This window comes from Mobula hypostoma, chromosome 8 (genome assembly GCF_963921235.1).
Source record: "Mobula hypostoma chromosome 8, sMobHyp1.1, whole genome shotgun sequence".
Lineage (NCBI taxonomy): Eukaryota > Metazoa > Chordata > Chondrichthyes > Myliobatiformes > Myliobatidae > Mobula > Mobula hypostoma.
Window position 1 is genome coordinate 104,648,741 of NC_086104.1, and position 21,279 is coordinate 104,670,019.

At 43.3% G+C, this 21,279-nt stretch overlaps 1 protein-coding gene across 4 annotated transcripts in view; it reads left to right on the plus strand.

Moving 5' to 3' along the window:
* The window catches only part of LOC134350815 (unconventional myosin-VI), a 281,728-nt gene that overhangs the window by 86,288 nt on the left and 174,161 nt on the right, over positions 1-21,279 (plus strand). For all 4 annotated transcript variants that reach the window (XM_063056533.1, XM_063056536.1, XM_063056534.1 and 1 more), the window contains one exon: positions 17,640-17,785. In XM_063056533.1, the coding sequence (XP_062912603.1) occupies positions 17,669-17,785 (117 nt within the window). In that variant the 5' untranslated portion in view covers positions 17,640-17,668. The remainder of the gene's footprint in view (positions 1-17,639; positions 17,786-21,279) is intronic.

Genomic DNA, 21,279 nt, shown 5'->3' on the forward strand with positions numbered 1-21,279 from the left:
TAGTAGTAGATTCCTTTTTGATGTGGCTGCGCTGGAAGGGTCATTGGATGGGAAAATCTAGATCGTCTATTATAGATTCCTAGAGCACTACTGCATAGAACCAGGGTCTTTGACCCATCGAGACCATGCAAAAATATTAATCTGCCTGGTCCCATTGACCTGTACCCAGATCCAAGTCCTCATACCCCTCCCATCCATGTAGCGATCCAAACTTGTCTTAAATGTTGAAATTGAACCTGCATCCGCCACTTAAGCTGGCAGCTTGTTCCACACCCTCACTAGCCTCTGTGTGATGAAGTTCCCTCTCATGTTTTTTTTTACACAGAATGTGCTGCCTAAGGTAGTGGTAGAAGCAGATACATTAGGGATTTTTAAGAGACATTTATATAGGCAGGTGAATGTGAGGAAAATGGAAGGATATGGACATTTTGTAGGCAGAAGGGATTAGTTTAGTTGGCCATTTGATTCCTAATGGGTTAGGCACAATGTTGTGGGCCAAAGGGCCTGTTTCTGTGTTTAGTGTTCTAGCTCTGATTTGGTTCTGTGCCCCACCTTCCTATCAGATTCCATCATCTGCAGCAATTTATCATCTCCACTGACCAGTCCCAGCATCCTCGCTTTTCCCGTTCTCCCTTCCTCATCTGGGACCACCTTGCCAGTTCTTGGTCCATTCGTTCCCTTCACTTTAAACTGGCTTCAGTTAAATCAGGGGTCCCCCAATCTTGTTTATGTCAAGGACCCCTACTGTTAACTGAGGGATTCATGGACCCTGGGTTGGGAATCCCTGGGTCAGGTGAACCACTTGGTCTCTACCCAAAGTATCGACTGTCCATTTCCTCCCACAGATGCTGCCTGACCCACTGAGTGCTTCCAGCGGCTTGTTTCTTATCCCCCAGATACTAGCATCTGTAGTATCTTGTATGTCAGCCTCCATGTTTTGTTCATTTGTTTAATCCAATACAGGTCTGTTTTAATATAAAACTTCAGATTGTTCCTCAGGTTGGCCTTTTCTTTAAGTGAATACCTCAGTCACAGTTGTCTTTAAGATGAGAAGAGAGGAGGTTTGAAGGAGATGTGCAGAGTAAGCTCTTCTACAGAGTTCAGACTTCAAAGTAAATTTATTATTGCATTGCCTATATGTCACCATCCCCCATCCCTTGATTCATTTTCTGGTAGGCATTTACAGCAAAACAAAGAAATACAGTAGAATCAATGCAAAATCACACATAAACTGACAAACAACCAATGAACAAAAGACAAACTGCAAATACAAACAAAACAAATAATAAGTAAATAATACTGAGAACATGAGCTGAATGTGAATCCATAGGTTTTGTGTTGAGGTGAGTGAATTATCTTTGCTGGTTCAGGAGCCTGATGGCTGAAGGATAATAACTGTTCCTGAACCTCGTAGTGTGGGATGCAAGGCTCCCGCACCTCCTTCCCAATGGCAGCAGTGAGAAGGGAGCATGGCCTGGGATAGTGGGGGCCCTTGATGATGAATGGTGCTTCCTTGTAGGTGTTTTTTTTCAGTGAGCTGCAGTTAGTGTGAGAGGTGATTCTCTGGTGTTGGAGCCTGAGGTTTAAAAAGAGCTTGGGCACTTTTCGCTTCTTTATTGGTGAGCTGCAGTCAGTGCAGAGCCAATAAAGAAAAAGAGGTGTAAGTGGAGCAGCCGTTGTTGGAGAGAGGCAGTGTTAGAGTGGTCCGGCTTTGGTTCAACAGGCTTGGGCATGCATAGCTGGAGGCTCTAAGTTTCTAGTAAGTGTCTTTTCTGTTAGTATATAGCTAATGCAGTGAGAATGGGTCTGGAGGTAGTGGTATTTTCTTTGTGTGCGATGTGGGAACTCTGAGAAATCTCCCCGATAACTTAATCTGCACAGAGTGCATCAAACTGCTGCTCCTTCGAGACTGTGTTGTAGAAATGGAACTGCAACTACATGAACTTTGGCTCGTAGGAAAATGAGGTGAAAGATGGGAGCTACAGGAATGTAGTCACTCCTAAGTTGCAGGGGGCATGTACCTGGGTGACTGTCAGGAGAAGGGAATGGGCCGCCAGTGCAGAGTCCCCCCGTGGCCGTTCCCTTCAATAATAAGTATACTGCTTTGGATACTCTTGGGGGGGGCGGGGGGAACAACCTTTCGGGGGAAGTCGTAGTGCCTTTGGCACTGAGTCTGTTTCTGTGGCTCAGAAAAGAGGTGGGGGGGGGAAGGTGAAAGAGGAATGTGATAGTGAGGGGGAGGAGAATGCAGATCTTGTGGATGAGAAAGAGATACTCAGGTGTTATGTTGCTGCTGAGGTCCCAGGGTCAGGGATGTCTCTAATCGGGCTCCAAGGCGTTCTAAAGGTGGTATGAATTAGTACCAAACATATGGGTAAGAAAAAGGAGGAGCTCCTGAAAAGAGAATATCGGGAGTTAGGCAGAAAGCTGAAAAGCAAGACCTCCAGAGTAGTAATATCGGAATTGCTGACTGTGCCGTGTGCCAGTGAGGGCAAGAATAGGATGAAATGGAGGATGAGTACGTGGCTGAAGAATTGGGGCAGGGTTTTAGATTTCTGGATCATTGGGATCTCTTCTGAGGAAGGTATGACCTGTATGAAAAGGATGGGTTACACCTGAACCTGAGGGGGATCAATATCCTTGCCAGCAGGTTAGCTGGAGCTTTTGCGGGGGTGGTTTAAACTAATTGGTTGGTGCTGATAATTGTAGAGTGCCCACAAGATGGCTTTTTAGAGCAGCTTGTGGTTGAGCCTACCGGGAAAAGACAATTCTGGATTGGGTGTTGTGTAATGAGCCAAATTTGATGAAGGAGTTGAAGGTAAAGGAACCCTTAGGAGACTGACCATAATATGATAGAATTCACCCTGCAGTTTGAGAAGGAGAAGCTGAAATCAGATGTATCAATATTACATTACAAGGGAATTATGGAGGTATGAAAGAGGAGCTGGCCAAAGTTGATTGGAAGGGGGCACTAGCAGGGATGACAGTAGAAAGCAGTGGCTGGTGCTTTTGGGAGTTATCCAGAATGCACAGGAAGGATACATCCCAAAGATGAAGTATTCTGAAGGGAGGATAAGTTAACCGTGTCTGACAAGGGAGTCAAAGACAACATAAAAGCAAAAGTGAGGGCATATAATGTAACAAAAATTACTGGGAAGGTGGAGGTTTGTGATGCTTTTAAAAAAAAATCAACAAGGCAACTTAAAAAAAAAAACCATAAAGAGAGAAAAGATGAAATAGGAACTGAAGCTGGTCAATAATATAAAAGAGGATACCAAAAGTTTTTTTTTCAGAGATATAGAAAAAGTAGAAGAGAAACAAATGTGGATATTGGACTGCTGGAAAATGATGGCGGAGTAGTAGTAATGGGAGACAAATGGTGGATGAACTGAAAAGTATTTTATGCATATTCGCTGTGGAGGACACCAGCAGTATGGCAGAAACGTGAGAGAGCCAGGGGGCAGAAGTGAGTGTTGTTGCTATTACTAAGGAGATGGTGCTTGGGAAGTTAAAAAGTCTGATGGTAGGTAAGTCACCTGGACCAGATGACTCACCCAGGATTCTGAAAGAAGTAGCTGAAAAGATTGTGAAGGCATTAGTACTGATCTTTCACAAATCAATATATTCTAGAATGGTTCCTGAGGACTGGAAAACTGCAAATGTCGCTCCATTCTTTAAGATGGGAGGGAGGCAGAAGAAAGGAAATTATAGGCCAGTTAGCCAAATCTCAGTGGCTGGAAAGACGTTGGAATCTATTATTAAGGATGTGGTTTTGGAGTACTTGGAGGCATGTGATAAAATAGGCCAAAGTCAGCATGGTTTTCTAAAGAGGAAATCTTGATGAACAAATATGCTGGAATTCTTTGAGGAAATAATGGGCAGGCTAGACAAAGGAGAGTCGGTGGTTTTCTGAAAGCCTTTGACAAGGTGCTGTGCATGTGGCTGCTTAAGAAGATAAAACCAATGCCGTTACAGGAAAGATACTAGCATGGATAATAGCAGCTGAAAAATGGCAGATGTAATATAATTGAGACGTGTGAGGTGTTGTACTTTGGGAGGACCAACCAGGGTAGATCTGAACACGGTGAGTGGTAAAACAGAGGGATCTGGGAATACAGGTCCATAATTCCAGGAAAGTGACGTCACACATAGATAGGGTCATAAAGAAGGCTTTCGGCACATTGGCCTTCATTAAATAAACGTATTGAGTACAGGAACAAGCAAAAGAAAATCTGCAGGTTGCTGGACATCCAAGCAACACCCACAATGCTGGAGGATCTCAGCATCCATGGAAACGAGTACATTCAACATTTCGGGCTGAGACCCTTCATCAGGACTGGGGGGAAGGAAAGATGAGGAGTTGGAGTTAGAGGTGGGGGAGAGGAGGAAGAAACACAAGATGGTTGGTGAAACTGGGGGGGGGAGGGGTGCGGGCTGTGCAGGGAAAAAGTAAAGAGCTGGGAAGTTGATTGGTGAAAGAGGTACAGAGCTGAAGATGGGGGAGCCTGACAGAAGAGGACGGAAGGCCATGGAAGAAAGAAAAGGGGAAGAAGCACCAGATGGAGATGATGGGCAGGCAAGGAGTTAAGGTGAAAGAGGGAAAAGGGAATGGGGAATGGTGAAAGGTGGTGAGGGGCATTTACCAGAAGTTCAAGGAATCAATGTTCATACCATCAGGTTGGAGGCTACCCAGATGGAATATAAGATGTTATTCCTCCAACCTGAATGTGTCCTCATTGCGACAGTAGAAGAGGCCATGGACTGACATGTTGGAATGGGAAGTGGAATTAAAATGGGTGGCCACTGGGAGATTCCGCTTTTTCTGGCAGTGCTCAGTGAAGCAGTCTCCCAATCTATGTTAGGTCTCACCGATATACAGGAGACCTCACCGGGAGCACCAGATACAGTGCCTCACTTGGAAGGACTGTTTAGGGCTCTGGTAGTGAGGGAGGAGGGATATTATTGAGTACAGGATGTTATGCTGAAATTGTATAAGACATTGGTGAGCCTAATTTTGTGTATTGTGTGCAGTCTTGGTCACCTACCTGCAGGAAAGATGAAAATAAGATTGAGAGTGTGTGGAGAAAATTTACACGGATGTGGCCAGGATTTGAAGACTTCAGTTTCAGTTGAAGAGGTTAGGATTTTATTCCCTCGAGCAAAGAAAATTGAGGGGAGATTTGATAGAGGTATACTGTAATATGAAGGGTGTCAATAGGGTAAATACAAGCAAGCTTTTTCCACTGGGGTAGGGTGAGACTACAACTAGAAGTTGTGGGTTAAGTGTGAAAGGTGAAATGTTGAAGGGGGGAACTATTTCACTCAGGGTGGTGAGTGAGTGGAATGAGCTACCAGCGGAAGTGGTGGATGCGGGGTTGATTTCAATATTATAGAGACGTTTGGGTATGAACATGGACAGGTGAGGGTACGGTCTGGGTGCAGGGTGATGGGACCAGACAGATTAATGATTCAGCACAGTCTAGCTCGGCTGAACTGCCTGTTTCTTAGCTGTGGTGGTCTATAGCGCTATCTGCAGATTTTGCTTTGCGGCGGCAAGCGAGTCTGATTCTGTATATAAAGTTACAGCCGAGATATCCGAGGGCTGTTGCACAGAGGATCAGATTGTTAACATCAACAAATGGGCCCAGTTTAGTTAATTTTCTTTAATTTTTTTTTTGTTTGAATTTGTTCAGTTTTAACTTTTCTTCCAAGCGGCTTTTGCTTGCTCCCGTAAGGACTCCTCTCTGCCTGGTTGCTTTTTGATGGTGTGCCACAGGCAGCTGTGTAGGCCAAGTCGTTGGGTGTATTTTAAGGCGGAGGTTGATAGGTTCTTAATTAATCAGAGCGTCAAAGGTTATGGGAAGAAGGCAGGAGAACGGGGTTGAGAGGGATAATAAATCAGCCATGATAGAATGGCAGAGCAGACTCAATGGGCCGAATGGCCTAATTCTGTTCCTATCCTTATAGTGTCTTTATTACACAAACGTATATCTTTGCCTTTTATTGCAACTAAAGTACAGTTGGACTCCAATTAGGGACAATGTATTATCATTGTAAAACAAAGGAATATGTCCTCACACTGTGGTTGAAAGGAGCCCTATTGTAAATTTCCCATCAGGAAATTCTGTACTGTTAATGACCTCAAGGTATTGGGCGCTGTAAACCTCTCCAATTTCAGGTTGGTGGTTTCATTACTCTAATATTCACAGCTGTCATAAATTAGGGGGCAAGTTACCATGTGCTGCTGTGGTGATTGCATTAAAAGCTTGTAATACTGATACACAATACACTGGAACACAGTACAGATGTTTTATCTCGTATATTATTCTTCCATCCCCATGAGATTCTGATTAGCATGAAATTGTTATTGGTTTCTATTTCCAATGTATGACCATCCTGAAATGTCAGTACTTCAATTGTGCTTTAAAACCCATTCATGACTTTGAGAGCAGATGAAATCCTGAATATTTTGCTCGGAGAAAGAGGAGTGGGGAGAAAAGCCAAGTCTGAATCGCAAGATTTTGAACCTGCTCCATCAGGATCTGAATGAACGATCTTCAGTTGATGTTTGTGTCTTTGGCACTCTTGGCCCGAAGTTGCAAATGGAAGCACAGTAACATGGCCATCTAATTTCACAGGTTTCATGCGGCAGCGATGATTTAATTTAGAGGGCAGGTGCCTTGTATCTTGTACATTAGGGAGATGTTGATGCTGCCTTCCAAGATATTAGTCTGGGCATCTGTTGAAAATTGCTTATTTTTAGAAAAGAATACACCTATTTCTCTTTTTAAAAAATTTATGTTTATGATGGGGTTGGCTTGGAGCTGGCAGGAAAATGACAAATGATTTTATTTAACTGTGCCTACTTGGTGCTTATTTGTTGATCCAAGTAAAGTGGATGGGATCCAGCAGGCATTCTTTCTGCTGTTGTGTACTCAGGGCTAATACAGTGCACCATTATTTCCCAGCTGTTTGCCTTTGCTACTTCCTGTGTTACGCTCCACCTCATGAACTCCAATCTGCATATCTTATAACTCTTTTCACAGTTGGCACTTTGTTTTGACGTGCTTTTGACCGGATCTGATAAAGAGGACGCATTTGGGAGACCCAGTCGTCAGAAGACTCAATTCAAATCATTAGCAAAGTAGCTTGAAGTTGCGTGGGTGGCTGGGGGGGGGGGAGAGGGGGTTGGACATTGTTGAGAATTATTTTTACACAGCTAGCTATTGGAATACATTGCCTGCAAGTGTGTTAGCTGCACATCCAGCAGAAATTTAGGAAAGGGGAAAGAGCAGAGTTGTGAACTGACTTCAAGTCTCTTTCAGTGAGGGACTGTAGGGGTAATGGGCTCCTTTTCTGCTGTGTAATTTTGTAATTTGACCCTTTGAATGTTTGTTGGTATTTGCATGGGAAACCACCTCACTATTCTCCTCTTGTCATCTGCACCGCAGAGAATATTAATACCTTGATCTTCTGTTTTGAGCAAATGAGACGGGTTTCTCAAAGCTGAGGTCTAAAAAGCAGAAATTGTCTGACAGAAGATAGCCAAGCTTTATAATCAGCTAGCATGTTTGAGCGTCCAGCACCTGAGGCTTGAGAGAAAGGTCTCATTTGATCAATATGGAAGGGTGGGTAGAGAACAGAACTGAAGCACAAGATGTAGGTAAATTGGTTTATTATTGTTTCTCTACTGAGATACAGTGAAAGACACACTCAGTGTTTCAGGAGCAACTTCCCCTCTGCCATCAGATTTCAGAACGGGCAATGAACCCATGTGCACTACCTCACTATTTTCCTTTTTCCCCTGTCTTTTTGCATTAAATAAGTTTATATGTTCTTCCCATGACCCCGTGGGTTTCCTCTGGGTGCTCTGGTTTCCTCCCGCAATCCAAAGACGTACTGCTGGTAGGTTAATTGGTCGTTGTACGTTGTCCTGTGATTTGGCTCAGGGATAACTTCACTTGCCCCATTATTGAAATGTTCCCATGACCAATGGACTCCCTGTCAAGAACTCTTCATCTCATTTTCTTGATATTTATTGCTTATTTATTTATTATTTCCAATTTTGGTATTTGCCCAGCTTGTTCTCTGAACGCTGGTTGAGTGCTGTAGTTGGGCTGTTTTTGATAGTCTGTTATGGTTATTCTATAGATTTATTGAGTATGCCTGCAAGAAAATGAATCCCAAGGTGACATATATGTAGTTTGATAATAAAATTGAGCTCATGAACTCGGTTTGCTGGGCATCTGGCTCGAAGGGCCGGAAGAGCTTATTCTGTGCTGTATCCCAAATAAATAGATCAAGTGCAAAGCTTACCCAGGGCAGAGCTCTTGATGTTTGAGTTTGGTTTAGTTTTGTGTTCTGGAAGTTAGCTGGTCCATCCACCAAAGCTGGTATCAGTCGTCATTATGCTGATTCCATAAGACATAGGAGCAGAATTAGGCCATTTGGCCCATTGAGTCTGCTCCGCCTTTCCGTCACGACATTATTATTACTCTTTCAACCCCACTCTTCTGCCTTCTTCCCATAATCTTACACACCCTCACTGATCAAGAACCTATCAGCCTCTGTTTTGAATATAAACAGTGACTTAGCCTCCACAGCCCTCTGTGGTAATGAATTCCCACAGATTTACCACCCTCCTTGCAAACGAAATGGTTCACAGGAGGAGGGAAAGAATGACTTGAATTTGTGCCTTTCACAGCTTCACCATCTCCAAGTGCTTCAGGGTTACTTGACAGAAATGCAGAGGCCTGGTTATTATTGTACTTCATGCACGAGGGTTCCCACCTTGTGACTACCTGTCCACAGAAATTCACATGACACTGACTTAGTGCTTTAGTGAATGCCTGGGACCTTCCCTCTGGTGAATGCCTGGGACCGACCTTCTGGTGTTCACTGAAATAGGGTGTAAGGTCCTCTGTCTGAACCCATAAGGTTTTGGAATTTTGGTTTAAAGACTCATTGCAGAGTTGGGCAGTTTTGAGAGGGCCAGACTGTCAGTCCTATGGTGGATGATCAGTCTAGATGATCTGAACTGTGACCCCTCTGATGTTGTAGCACTTTCTCAGGCTTGCAGTCCGAGTAATTTGCACGGTTATAGAGTGAGACTCCAGAGAGATCCCAGAGTGTCTCGCAACAACATTGGAACCAGGAGCAGGAGGAGGCTGCCATGACCATTGTGGCTGCTTTGCCATTCAATAGGATCAGGAAGCTATCACTTCCAAAATTCTATGCATCTGCTTTGAATAGGCACAGTAGTGGAACCTCCACAGTGCTTTTGCTATAGAATTCTGAATTTCATTACTTTCTCGGTGAAGAAATCCCTTCCGTAAGCTTGGATAATATGAAGCTTTGATGAAAACTTGATGAAGATGTGAAATATGCATTTTTCTGTTAATTGTGTTATTTCTGGTAATCGGTGATTAGCTCAGAGTTTTGCATTGTTACTGGTTAGCCTCATGTCATAACAAGGGATACCTGGTCCAGTTCCTAAAGGCCAACTGTACCAAGTTGAGTTCAGAGCTGGTCCCAGTTGTGGAAGGTGGGGAGGAGCAGAGGGAACTCCCTGCTCTGAAATTTGGTGAGGAGGGGGGAGATGGCAGAGCAAAAGGAGTGTGATGGAGAGGTGAAAGAAGGTGGTAAAGGAGGTAGAAGGTGGATCTGGAGGAACTGTAATTGGGAGAAGACAAATAATCAGAAATTACTAGAAAGGGTTGTGTGATGCAAAAGTAAGATGGTTGCTTATCTGAAATTCTTGAATGAATTGTTGAGTGTGGAAGCCTGTAATGTGCCTAGTAAGAGGATGCAGGTTAGGTAGTTCCTTGATTTTCTGTCAAATGTTGGAACAATAAAGGAGGCTGAAGACTAGATAAGAATGGGAAAGGATTGGAAAGTGAAAGACCAGGACAACTGGAAGATTGGCATAACCTTTGCTAATTGAACAAAGTTGTTTCATAAATGGTCTGTTAACTTGCATCATCAATCCTTCCTGCTCTCATTTGCCTGACATTTCATTAAGCTGAGGAGAGCTGGTACAATACATTCAGTAGCCAATACTTGTTGCAACTGAGACCATTTGTATTAGTTTGGGAAACGAAACCATGGATTGAGTGTAGATCAATCCATTTGCTTCTCTGAATGTCTCCATTCTGGCTACAAGTGCAGCCCAAGTTTTCGTTTTCATTTTCATTTTAGCGCTCTGCCCACTGTGTTGTTCCAATAAGTCTGAGTAAGAAAATCTTCTCATCTTGCTTGGCAATTTATCGTTCTGTAGTAGGATTGATTTTTATAGCTTTAGACCTTGTGCTCCCAATGTTTGGGAGATGGAGTTGAATTTACTGGCTTCCTTGCAGTTGGAGAGGTTTTTCAAGTTCACTGAAAAGGGCTTGATTTGTGTTATTTCATGTTGAGTGTTTGTTTGTGTGCAAGTCCTGTGGTTTGAATTGAACCGGAGGTGGGAGGACTCGTTTCAGCTTGCTCCCTACTGTAGGACTTTATGGTATGCGCTTGCAAGTCGACTCATTGATAACTAATTGGAATTTGGGTTAAGAAGACAATTGGTCAAACTCACTGTATGTTGTTCAGTTTTATTTCCAGGTGCAAAACGACGGTGCAGATGTAATTGATTCAGGATTTTAAGACATCATATTTCAATGAAAGTTTGGGTTCTGCTTGATTTTACAATGCAGTGAAATCTGGTTAATTGGGACACATCGGTACCAGTACATTTTGGCCATATCTTTCTCTCACGCTGTTGCTGTACATAGAACAGGAAATGCTGAATATGCTGGAGCTTGTAAGATGCCAGCCTGTCAGGCAAACAGGAGAGTGCTGGTTCAGCTGAGGTATTAGAGCTCTTTACGCCTAATTGCTGCTACTGGAATTCTATTTGTTATGTGCTGTGTCATGTGTCGTGGGCAATCATGGTCTTTCCATGATCATGACTATTCTTGGCAAATTTGTCTACAGAAGTGCTTTGCCGTTGCTGCCTTCTGGGCAGTGTCTTTACAAGATAGGTGACCCCAGCCATTATGGGTACTCTTTGGAGATTCTCTACCTGGCGTCAGTGGTCACATAACCAGGACTTGTGATCTGCACCAGCTACTCACACGACCATCCACCACCTGCTCCCATGGTTTCACGTGACCCTATCGGGTGGGGGGCTAAGCAGGTGCTACACCTTGCCCAAGGGTGACCTTCATGCCAGCGGATGGAAGGAGCACCTTACAGCTTTGGTAGTGACGCATCTCCACCCCGCCCCCCCAGCACTGGAATATGTGGCTCTATAATTTTACTGCTTCCTTGAAATACCAGAATATCATTATTATATAAACCATATTGCACCCAGTCAGGCACAGATAGTTTGACATTGCTGCAACTAAAGCTGCAGTTCCTACAGATCTATGTACCGTGGAGAGCATTCGAACTGGTTACGTCACCATTTGGTATGGAGAGCACAGGATCGGAAAAAGTGACAGAAGGTTGTAAACCCAGCCACACCCCTTCATGGGCGCGAAGCCGCCCCACCATCGAGGAAGCTGATGCCTCAAAGAGGCGACATCCATCATTAAAGACCCTCACCACCCAGGACAAGCCCTCTTCTCATTATCACCACCAGGGAGGGAGGTACAGGAGCCTGAAGACACATACTCAGCATGTTAGAAACAGCTTCTTCCCCTCCACCATTAGATTTCTGACTGGATAAAGAACCCCTTGAACAATACCTCACTATTTTTGCTCTCTCTTTTTGCACTACTTATTCAATTTAATTTTATGTATTAAAAATATATTATGAATAAATAAAACATATTATAAGATACACACACACACTCCATTCCCGCCCCCCACCAGAAGTCTTCCTTTTTATTGTTTTACAGCATTAAATCACAGTGGATTTAATTCAGCTTTTTTTTTTGACACTGATAACAGAAAAAATACTCTTGTGTCAAAGTGATAACAGATCTCTATAAAGTGATCTACATTAATTACAAATGTAAAACACAAAATAATTGATTGCATGTATTCACACCCTGTGATACAACACACCAAATCATCACTGGTTTTAGAAGTCACATAATTAGTTAAATGGAGATCTGTTTGTGGAGACCTGTGTACAGTCAGTTGATTGTAGTAAAGATACACATGTATCTGGAAGGTCCAACTGCTGGTGAGTCAGTATCCTGGCAAAAACTACACATGAAGACAAAAGAACACTCCAAGCAACACTGCGAAAAGGCTATTGAAAAGCACAAGTCAGGAGATGGATACAAGAAAATTTCCAAGTCACTGAATACCCCCAGAGCACAGTTAAGTCATTCATCAAAAAATGGAAAGAACATGGCTCAGCTATAAATCTGCCTAGAGTAGGCAGTCCTCAAAAACTGAGTGACCGTGCAAGAAGGGGACTGGTGAAGGAGGCCAGCAAGAGACCTATGTCAGCTCTGGAGGAGTTACAAGCTTCAGTGGCTGAGCTGAGAGAGACTGCACATATAACAACTGTTGCCCAGGTGCTTCACCAATTGCAGCTTTATGGGAGAGTGGCAAAGAGAAAGTCACTGTTGGAAAAAAAACACATGAAATCTTGGCTAGAGTTTGTTAGAAGGCATGTGAGAGACTCTGAAGTCATCTGGAAGAAAGTTCTATGGTCTGATGAAACCAAAATTGAGCTCTTTGGCCATCAGACTAAATGCTATGTTTGGCATGTTAAACACTGCACTTCATCAAAAACACACCATCCGTACCGTGAAGCATGGTGGTGGCTGCATCATGCTCTGGGGATGGGGAAACATTACAGTGTCCAGATGTGCAAAGCTGATTAAACCTATCTACACAGTCAAGGCTGTAATTGCTGCCAAGGTGCATCTGCTAAATACTGACTCGAAAGGGGTGAGTAATCAGGCAATAAATTATTTTGTGTTTAATAATTGTAATAAATTTAGACCAATTTGTTTTCACATTGGCACAAGATCTTTTCTTTTGATCAGTGTTTAAAAATGCCAAATTAAATCCACTATGATTCAATGTTGTAAAAATGTATAAAGAACCTGGTGTTAGCAATGGGGCAAGAACCAGCAGGTGATAGGTGGATCCAGGTGAGGGGTGTGATAAGCAGGTGGAGGAGCAGAGAGTGGGTATGTCATCAGAAGCTGGGAGATGACGAGTGGAAGTGACCAAGAGGTGATGAAGATGGAATCTGATAGGAGAGAACAGCGGGAGGAACGGGAAACCAGTGGGAGGAACGGGAAACCAGTGGGAGGAGTGTTTGGGTGATGGGCAGATGGAGAGTGGAATGAGGCAACGTGATAGAGGCAGATAAAGAGGCAATGGAGAAAAGGGGCAGCGAGGTAAGTTTTATACCAGCAGGTTGTAGACTACCATGGCAGACTATGAGGTGCGGTGATTCTAGATTGTTTAGCTTCATCCTGGTAGTGGAGGCTGAGGAAGACGTGTTGGTGTGGGAGTGGGGCGGAGAATTAAAATGGCTGGTAACCGGGAGACCCAGGGAGAGCACAATCAAGGTCATTATGGAAGCCGGATCATTGGAGCTGTGCGGTATTAGACCTGCTAGTTGCACTGTGCTGCCCCAAACTTTGGCAGTGCGTTATGGTGCAAGTGATACACACATCCCTGCAGTCTGTTGTGGGCCAACACCTGGATTTGGAGCTTTTGACGATGTACCCTGTAGCTGTGCTTCTGGTGAAATGGGGGTGTTGGTTGCTCCAAGTGTTTTTGCAGGGATGAACTGCATTGGTGTTGACATTCTCCACTCCTGTCCTGCTAATCAGCTTAGCAGAGTTTTGTGTCTTTTCTAAAACTGCCTTTGAAGAGAACCAGGATAACCAGCCTGTCTCTATTTGGATGTGGCCCAGGGTATTTATAGATCTTCTTCATCTCTGGATTCTGGAGTTGTGGCATGTACACTGAGGACTGTGGTTGAGCCAGTGGTCACAACAGACAGTTTATCTTCCGCTGTGTGGTGTGGTGGAAGTTTGTGGTTGGGGAGAGGACTCGGAAGGAATTTAGTGGATGACTTCCATGATTTTTTCCCTATAAATAACATGTTTGTTATTTGAAATGCAACATAGGACAAGTACCACATTTTTGGTGACGTTTTTTGACTGACTTGTTAAACTAAAACTGCTTTTGCTATCTTGGGTGGATGTACAGTAGTGGTAAGTTACTTTGCAAAGAAGCAGAACTCTCTCATTTTCCTGTTGAAGTTATCCCTTTACAAGACTAGATGCCCATGTGTTCAAGATCATCTTCAAAAGTTCGAATTTATTATCAAAATACATATGTCAGATACACAACCCTGAGATTAATTTTCTTGCAGGCATTCATACTAAATACAGATAAGCGCAATAGAATAAATGATAAAAAATGCACTCAAGATGGACAAAACAACCAAAGTGCAAAAGACAGCAAACAGTGTGAATACAAAAAAGAAAAAATAATTAAACCAAAACATAATAAATAATAATTTAAGGACCAACTTTAAGTCTAATACCAGAGGACATGCATTGAAGGTGAGGGGGATTAAGTTCAAAGGAGATGCGAGGGTACTTGTTTTTACACTGTACAGTGGGTGCCTGGAACACGCTGCTTGGGATGATGGATGTGACAGAAACATTAGAGACTCTTAAGAGATGTTTAGATAGGCTCGTGAATGTGAGGAACTAGGATAAAGGATAAAGACATTGTGTAGGCAGCAGAGATTAGTTCATTTAGCCATTTGATTGCAGATTTAATTGGTACAACATTGTGGACAGAAGGACATGTTCCTGTGTACTTTGTTCTATGTTAATAATTATAAATAAGCAATAAATCTATTGAGGAGGAGGAGAGGAGAAGCAGCGCGCTGTGCGTGCACAGCCCTCCGGTGAAAATGATATCGTATCTGTTAAATAGGGGCCGTTGTCAATTTCTGATTTGATGGAAAAAGCACAGAGGAACATCTGGAAAAATTTCTGAAACGCTCGTTCGCTGCTGTTGTTACTGCGCGGTCGGGAATCTTTCAAATCCCCGGCTTTGCCTGCTGTTGGCGACCAAGATGGAGGTCGAATCGCTCAGATAGAGATGGTACTTGGTGTCAGAGAGCTGATCAGAGCTCGAAGTTTTTGGATGCCTCAGAGTCGGACCGTGGTCGGGTATGGCAGGGAGAGTTTTTCTTCCTTCTCCCGTCTGAGTAAGATGTGGGACATTTGAGAGACTTTGAACTTTTACTGTGCTCATGGACTTCTTCATCAAGTTATGGTATTGTTGCACTGTTGTAACTATATGTTATAATTATGTGGTTTTGTTAGTTTTTGTTTTCAGTCTTGGTCTGTCCTGTGTTTTGTGATATCACACTGGAGGAAATATTGTATCATTTCTTAATGCAGGCATTACTAAATGACAATAAAAGAGGACTGCGTGTCTTCATAATCTAATCTAATCTACAAACGTTTGTAAATATCGAGAACATGAGATGAAGAGTCCTTGAAAGTGAGTCCATAGGTTGTGGGAACAATTCAGTATTGGGATTGTTACGTACCCTGTAACTGGGTTGCCAAACCAGCAGAAATGGATCACTCAGTTGGAGTCTGGATTACTAGAACTAAGAAAGTTTTATTAAAGAAACAAGCAACACAGTAATCGAAAGGATAATAAATGCAACAGTTCAGCAATGATAAACACACATGTGCACAGAATTAAGATAACAGCATCAATCAAGCTCTATCGTTGTCTAGGGGTAAATGACCAAATTTCAAATTGACTCAAAGTTCAGTCCAGTTTAGTAGTTTAGTTCGCAGTAATCGTTGCCATGGCGATGGACAACGTGGGGGAAGAGAGAGAGAGAACAGGAACAACTGATCATTCAGACACGGCTTCACTCACAGACCGACGATATGGCTCACAAGCAGCTTTTGGGCGGGTCCTTGGTGATGTCACCTGAGGTCACCGACTGTGACCCCTCTTCCAGATGCGGTCGATCCTCTGCAGTGAACCCGGCACCCAGGCAAGGGCGGACACACACCGGGTTCCCGCTGATCGTACCTTTCCACCCTGGCCGTTGTCTGGTACTTCTCACCCACTCGTGAGAAGCGTACCGCTTCCAGGGTCTCGTTACCTCGGGTGGCGTGTGTGTGTCTTAGTGAACCTGTCCCTTTTTATCCCCCTGCTGGGGTATCGCCTGTCCATCACTTCAAACAGTTCAGGGTTCAAAGGGGGGAGCCGCTCCAGACAGCTCTCTCTCCCCCCGTCCCTTCATTACACATCTCCAGACGCTGCTCCATTGTTCCTTATCTCTCCTTCCCGTGAGGGCAGGTGGCAGACCACTTGCTGATGTCACTGATGCTAACCCAGGCCAGCAAACATCTTAATTTTATGTGTATTCTCGTCACAGGATGAGTGAAGTTGTCTCCTTTGGTTCAAGAGCCTGATGGTTGAGGGGTAATAACTGTTCTTAAACCTGGTGGTATGAGTCTTGAGGCTCCTGTACCTCCTCCCAGATGACAGCAGCGAGAAGAGAGCATGGCCTGGATGGTGGAGGTCCTTGTTGAGGGATGCTGCTTTCATACAATGGTGCTTTATGTATATGTGCTCAATGGTGGGGAGGGCTTTACCTATGATGGACTGGGCTGTATCTTTCTGGAGGCTTTTCAATTCAAGGCTGTTGGTGTTTCCATACCAGGGCGTAATGCAACCAGTCAGAATACTCTCCAGTGCTCATCTACAGAAATTTGTCAAAATTTTTAAATGACATGAAACTTTGGAAACTTCTAAGAAAGTAGAGGTGTTGCCGTGCTTTCTTCGTGATGGTATTTGCGGGCTAGGCTCAAGACAGATCTGATATGATTGTGCCGAGGAATTTAAAGTTGCTGACCCTCTCCACCTCTGATCATCTGAAGAGGACTGGTTTCCTCCTCCTAAAGTCAGTAATCAGCTCCTTGGTCTTGTTGACATTGAGTGAGAGGTTGTTGTCGTGGCACCACTCTGTCAGATTTTTAATTCTCTCCCCCCGCCCCCCCAGTGTTTGCTGATTCATCATCACCTCTGATTCAGCCAGTGGCAGTGGTGTCGTCAGCAAACTTAAATATGGCATTGGAGCTGTGCCTAGCCTCAGTCACAAGTATAAAGTGAGTAGAGCAGGGGGTTTGAGGTGCACCTATACACTCTTCTCATCACCTGGCTCAGAGCCTCAGCCACGGACTGGCACTTACTTAAGTGTCACATCCCTCTTTCAGACTGACACACAGTGCTTGGAGGAACTCAACAGGCAAGGCAGTATCCATGGAGCGTTTCTGGTCTCTCTTCCCCCTTCCTTTCCAGTCTTGGTGAAGGGTCTCGGTCCAAAATGTCGACTGTTTATTCCTCTCCATGGATGCTGCCCGACTTGCTGATTTGCTCCAGCGCTTTGTGTGCCTGCACGTGTCTGGATTTCCATCATCTGCAGAATCTCTTGTGTTTCTCATTCTACATGTTCTTCCCTTCTTAGATCCCCGTGTTTTGTTTTACTTGCTGGACTGTCTGTAATGAGGTCTGAGGAGCTGCAATAAGTAAAACAGAACAATTAAATTGTCACTCATTTTGTAAGTTGTATATTATGTTTTTTTAAAGGAATGATTAAACTTATGTTCACTTTCTTTTTCAACTAGAGAGTCGTGTGTAGTTTCCAAGTGACACCATGGAGGATGGGAAGGCTGTGTGGGCCCCACACCCCCTAGATGGATTCCAGATGGGTTTGATTGTCGACATCGGTGTGGACTCATTAACCATTGAACCTCTAAATCAGAAGAACAAGGTGAGTGTCTATTAGCACGTGAACCACTGGAGGACAGCAGCACCCATGAAACAAGGGGGGTGGTTGACGTTTTGAGTAGAGACCCTGCATCAGCACTGGGAGTGTGGAGGGAAGATGGTGAATGTAAAGAGGTGAGAGGGAGGAGTGAGGCCGACACCTGACAGGTGATAAGTGAAACCAGGTGAGGTGCTAGATTGTGGGCTGATACAGCCTGGTAGGAAAGGGGAATATTGAGACAGAAGCTGGTGGGGACAGATGTGGGAGGCAAAATTGGCCAGATGGAGCCAAGTTGGGAGACAGGAGGGGGAAGGTAGAAACAGAGGCTGGTGGTGATGTGGGGGGGTGGGGGTGATCGTGATAAGAGAGGGATGTTGAGCAGATTGAATCAGGTGGAAGAGGAGGTATGAAAAGTGAATATTTGGATGAGCCAAGGAATGGAGGAAGTCCTGCATCTGACTGTAAGGGATTTGAATGTTCTCCTCATGACTGCATGGGTTTCCTGCAGGTGCTCCTGTTTCCTCCCACAGTCCAAAGACATACCAGTTGGCAGGTTAATTTGTCATTGTAAATTGCCCTGTGGTTAGGCTGGGATTAAATCTGGGGATTGCTGGTGGCGCAAAGGGCCTATTCTTCCCTGAAACTCAATAAGTATTTAAGTAAGTAGGTTGGTGGTTTGACACATTGGAGTTTAGAACGGGGAGAGGCAAACTTACTGAAAGATTCTTAGTGAGCAGCACAGGTAATTATTGGGATGATATTTCCAGTAGGAACCCGAGTTTGCAGGATAGGTACATAAATTTATACTGAGAACGTAAATGATCCATGAAAGAACACAATTAGAACAAAAAGAGCAAAGTCCACTTTAATGGAAAGAGATCAAAGTTGTTATAGTGTTGCTAACCTGCAGTGATTAGGATTTCGCTAAATGGTTGAAGGGAAGTAGCTGTTCTTGAACTGGTGGTGTGGGACTTCAGGCTTCTGTACCTTCTACTCAGTGGTAGCTGTGAAAAGATGTCGTTGCCCAGATGGTGGGGATCTTTGGTGGATGTTGTCTTTTGGAGGCAATGCTTCCCTGTAGATAGTACCAATGGCGAGAGGCATGTGCCTGTGATGTATTGGGCAGAATCTACTACCCTCTGCACTCCTGCTGATTAGAATTGCTGTATCAGACCATGATGCAACAGCCAGGGTTCTTCCAATGGTACATCAGGAGAAATTTGTTAGATTGTTTAGTATCAAGTCAGAGTTCAATCATAACATGGAGATGACAAAGAATTTCTTTGAGTCAGTGGTTTGAACATTTGTGTAATTCTTTAGCACAGAGAGTTGTAGGAAAGGTGGCCTGTGTATATTTAAAGTTGGGAGATAGATGGGAGTCGCGGGTTATTGGGCAGTGGCAGGGAAGTGGATAAGGAATACCTGGTAGAGCAATCTCAGGGATCAATAGTCTACTCCCATTTCTATTTGGAATCATCTCCAGTGAAACAATATTTTTCTTTAAATGGGAAGAGCAAAGCTATTCATGTATACACAAGACAATAGGAGGAGGAGGCCACTTGTATTATTTCTGCAACTGAGATGTCATGTAATGGGGACTAACTTGAAAGTGCTATTTAAATATCAACATCTCAGATATAAAGTTAGTAGCAAAAGACTTCCCTTGGTAACGTAATCCATTGAAATTCATGTCCAAGAACCTCAAAGGGATCAAAATGCCTGGTTACTGATAAGGAGAAAGCAGCTATTCTATCTGAAGATGCTTTAATAACAATAAAAGACCAAATAACCTATCAACTGATACGTCTTTGGGGGGAATACAGAGTACCCGGCGGAAACCTATGCAGTCACGGAGAGAATGTACAAACTCCTGACAGGCATGCAATTATAGGAAGAGATTTATCTTTTGTACCCCAATCATAATGAAGTTTACCCTTTGCTTTGTTAAGCATGGCCCCATGGTGGTTGTGTATGGTTGCAGAATAAAGAGAGAATTTTTCTGAAGTGATTTATACTAATTCTGCCCTTCTATCTGTTGCAGTCACTTAGGAGGAATACTGAACTGCCTTTAAATGTCCTTTGATCTATTTTGAGATGTCATTGTGTTTTCTGTGTCAGTTAGTTACCTTCCTGTGGGGCTATTAATGTTGGAGAGAAGGATTTCATATACTGTTGCCTTTAACACAAGTTGTGCTTGCAGTGTGTGCCAATTTCTGTGTTTTGTTTAGGGTTGAGAAGTTAGCTGCTATGTGCTGTTCAGAACATCAATCCAAGTCACTGACGCAGTTCATGAAATTTGTGGCTTTCCAGCAGCAGTACAATGCAATACATAAAAATACTATAAATTATTATAAGAAATATATATAAAAATTAATTAAATAAGTAGTGCAAAAAGAAAGCAAAAATAGTGAGGTAGTGTTCAGGGCTTCATGTCCATTCAGGGATCTGATGGTGGAGGGGAAGAAACTGTTCCAAAAATATTGAGGGTGTGTCTTCATGCTTCTATACCTCCTCTCTGGTAGTAAAAAGATGTTTTCGGTGATGCAGGTCCTTAATGATGGATGCTGTCTTTTTGAAGCTTCACCTTTTGAAGGTGTCCTTGATGCTGGGGAGGCTAGTGCTCGTGATGGAACTGGCTGAGTTTGATGGAGCTTTTTCCGATCTTGTGCAGTGGCCTCTCCAGTGACGCAGTCAGTTACAATGATCTCCATGATACATCTGAGGAAATTTGTTGGGAGTCTTTGATGACACACCAAATTGCCTCAAACTCCAAATGAAATTTAGCCAATGATGCATCTTCTTCGTACTGTATCAATGTGTTGGGCCCAGAATAGATCGCCATATATGTTGACACCCAAGAGCTTGAAACTGTTCACTCTTTCCACTGCTGACTCCTGGATGAGGACTCGTGTGTGTTCCTTTGACTTTCACTTCCTGAAGTCCACAATGAGCTCCTTGGTCGCCTTCATAGTGAATGCTTAAAGCTCTTTGGAAATACTTGTGTATGCTACTATACCGTATTTATTGAACAAAAGTGTTGACAGATGTTTTATTGTCATTTTAGTTCAAATTCCATAGATCAGAAAATGTCAATTGAGCCCACACAACTATTTTCACATTTTACTGTCTCATTTTCTAAATTTAAATATATTTTAGAAGACTTTTTTGAGCATATCTATAAAACATTGTGCATCATATCAAATCAAAAGAAAAATTCCAACCATTTACTAAAAGTTAAAAACCAAAATTGTGAGGCTGAAAAACTATTCATCCCCTTTGTAATTACAATGCTAACATTCTTCAGGTGCAATTTTTACCAACTCACCCAATCTGTTGATGTAGAAAATTGGAGGATCACCTGTTTTCAATGAATTCATAAGAATAAATGGCCCCCTCTCTCTGTAAGGTCCAACGGTGTGGTTGATCTTTAACAGAGCAAACCAAAATGAAGGCAAAAGAGCGTTCATGACAAGCCAAGGAAATGATAATAGAGAAGC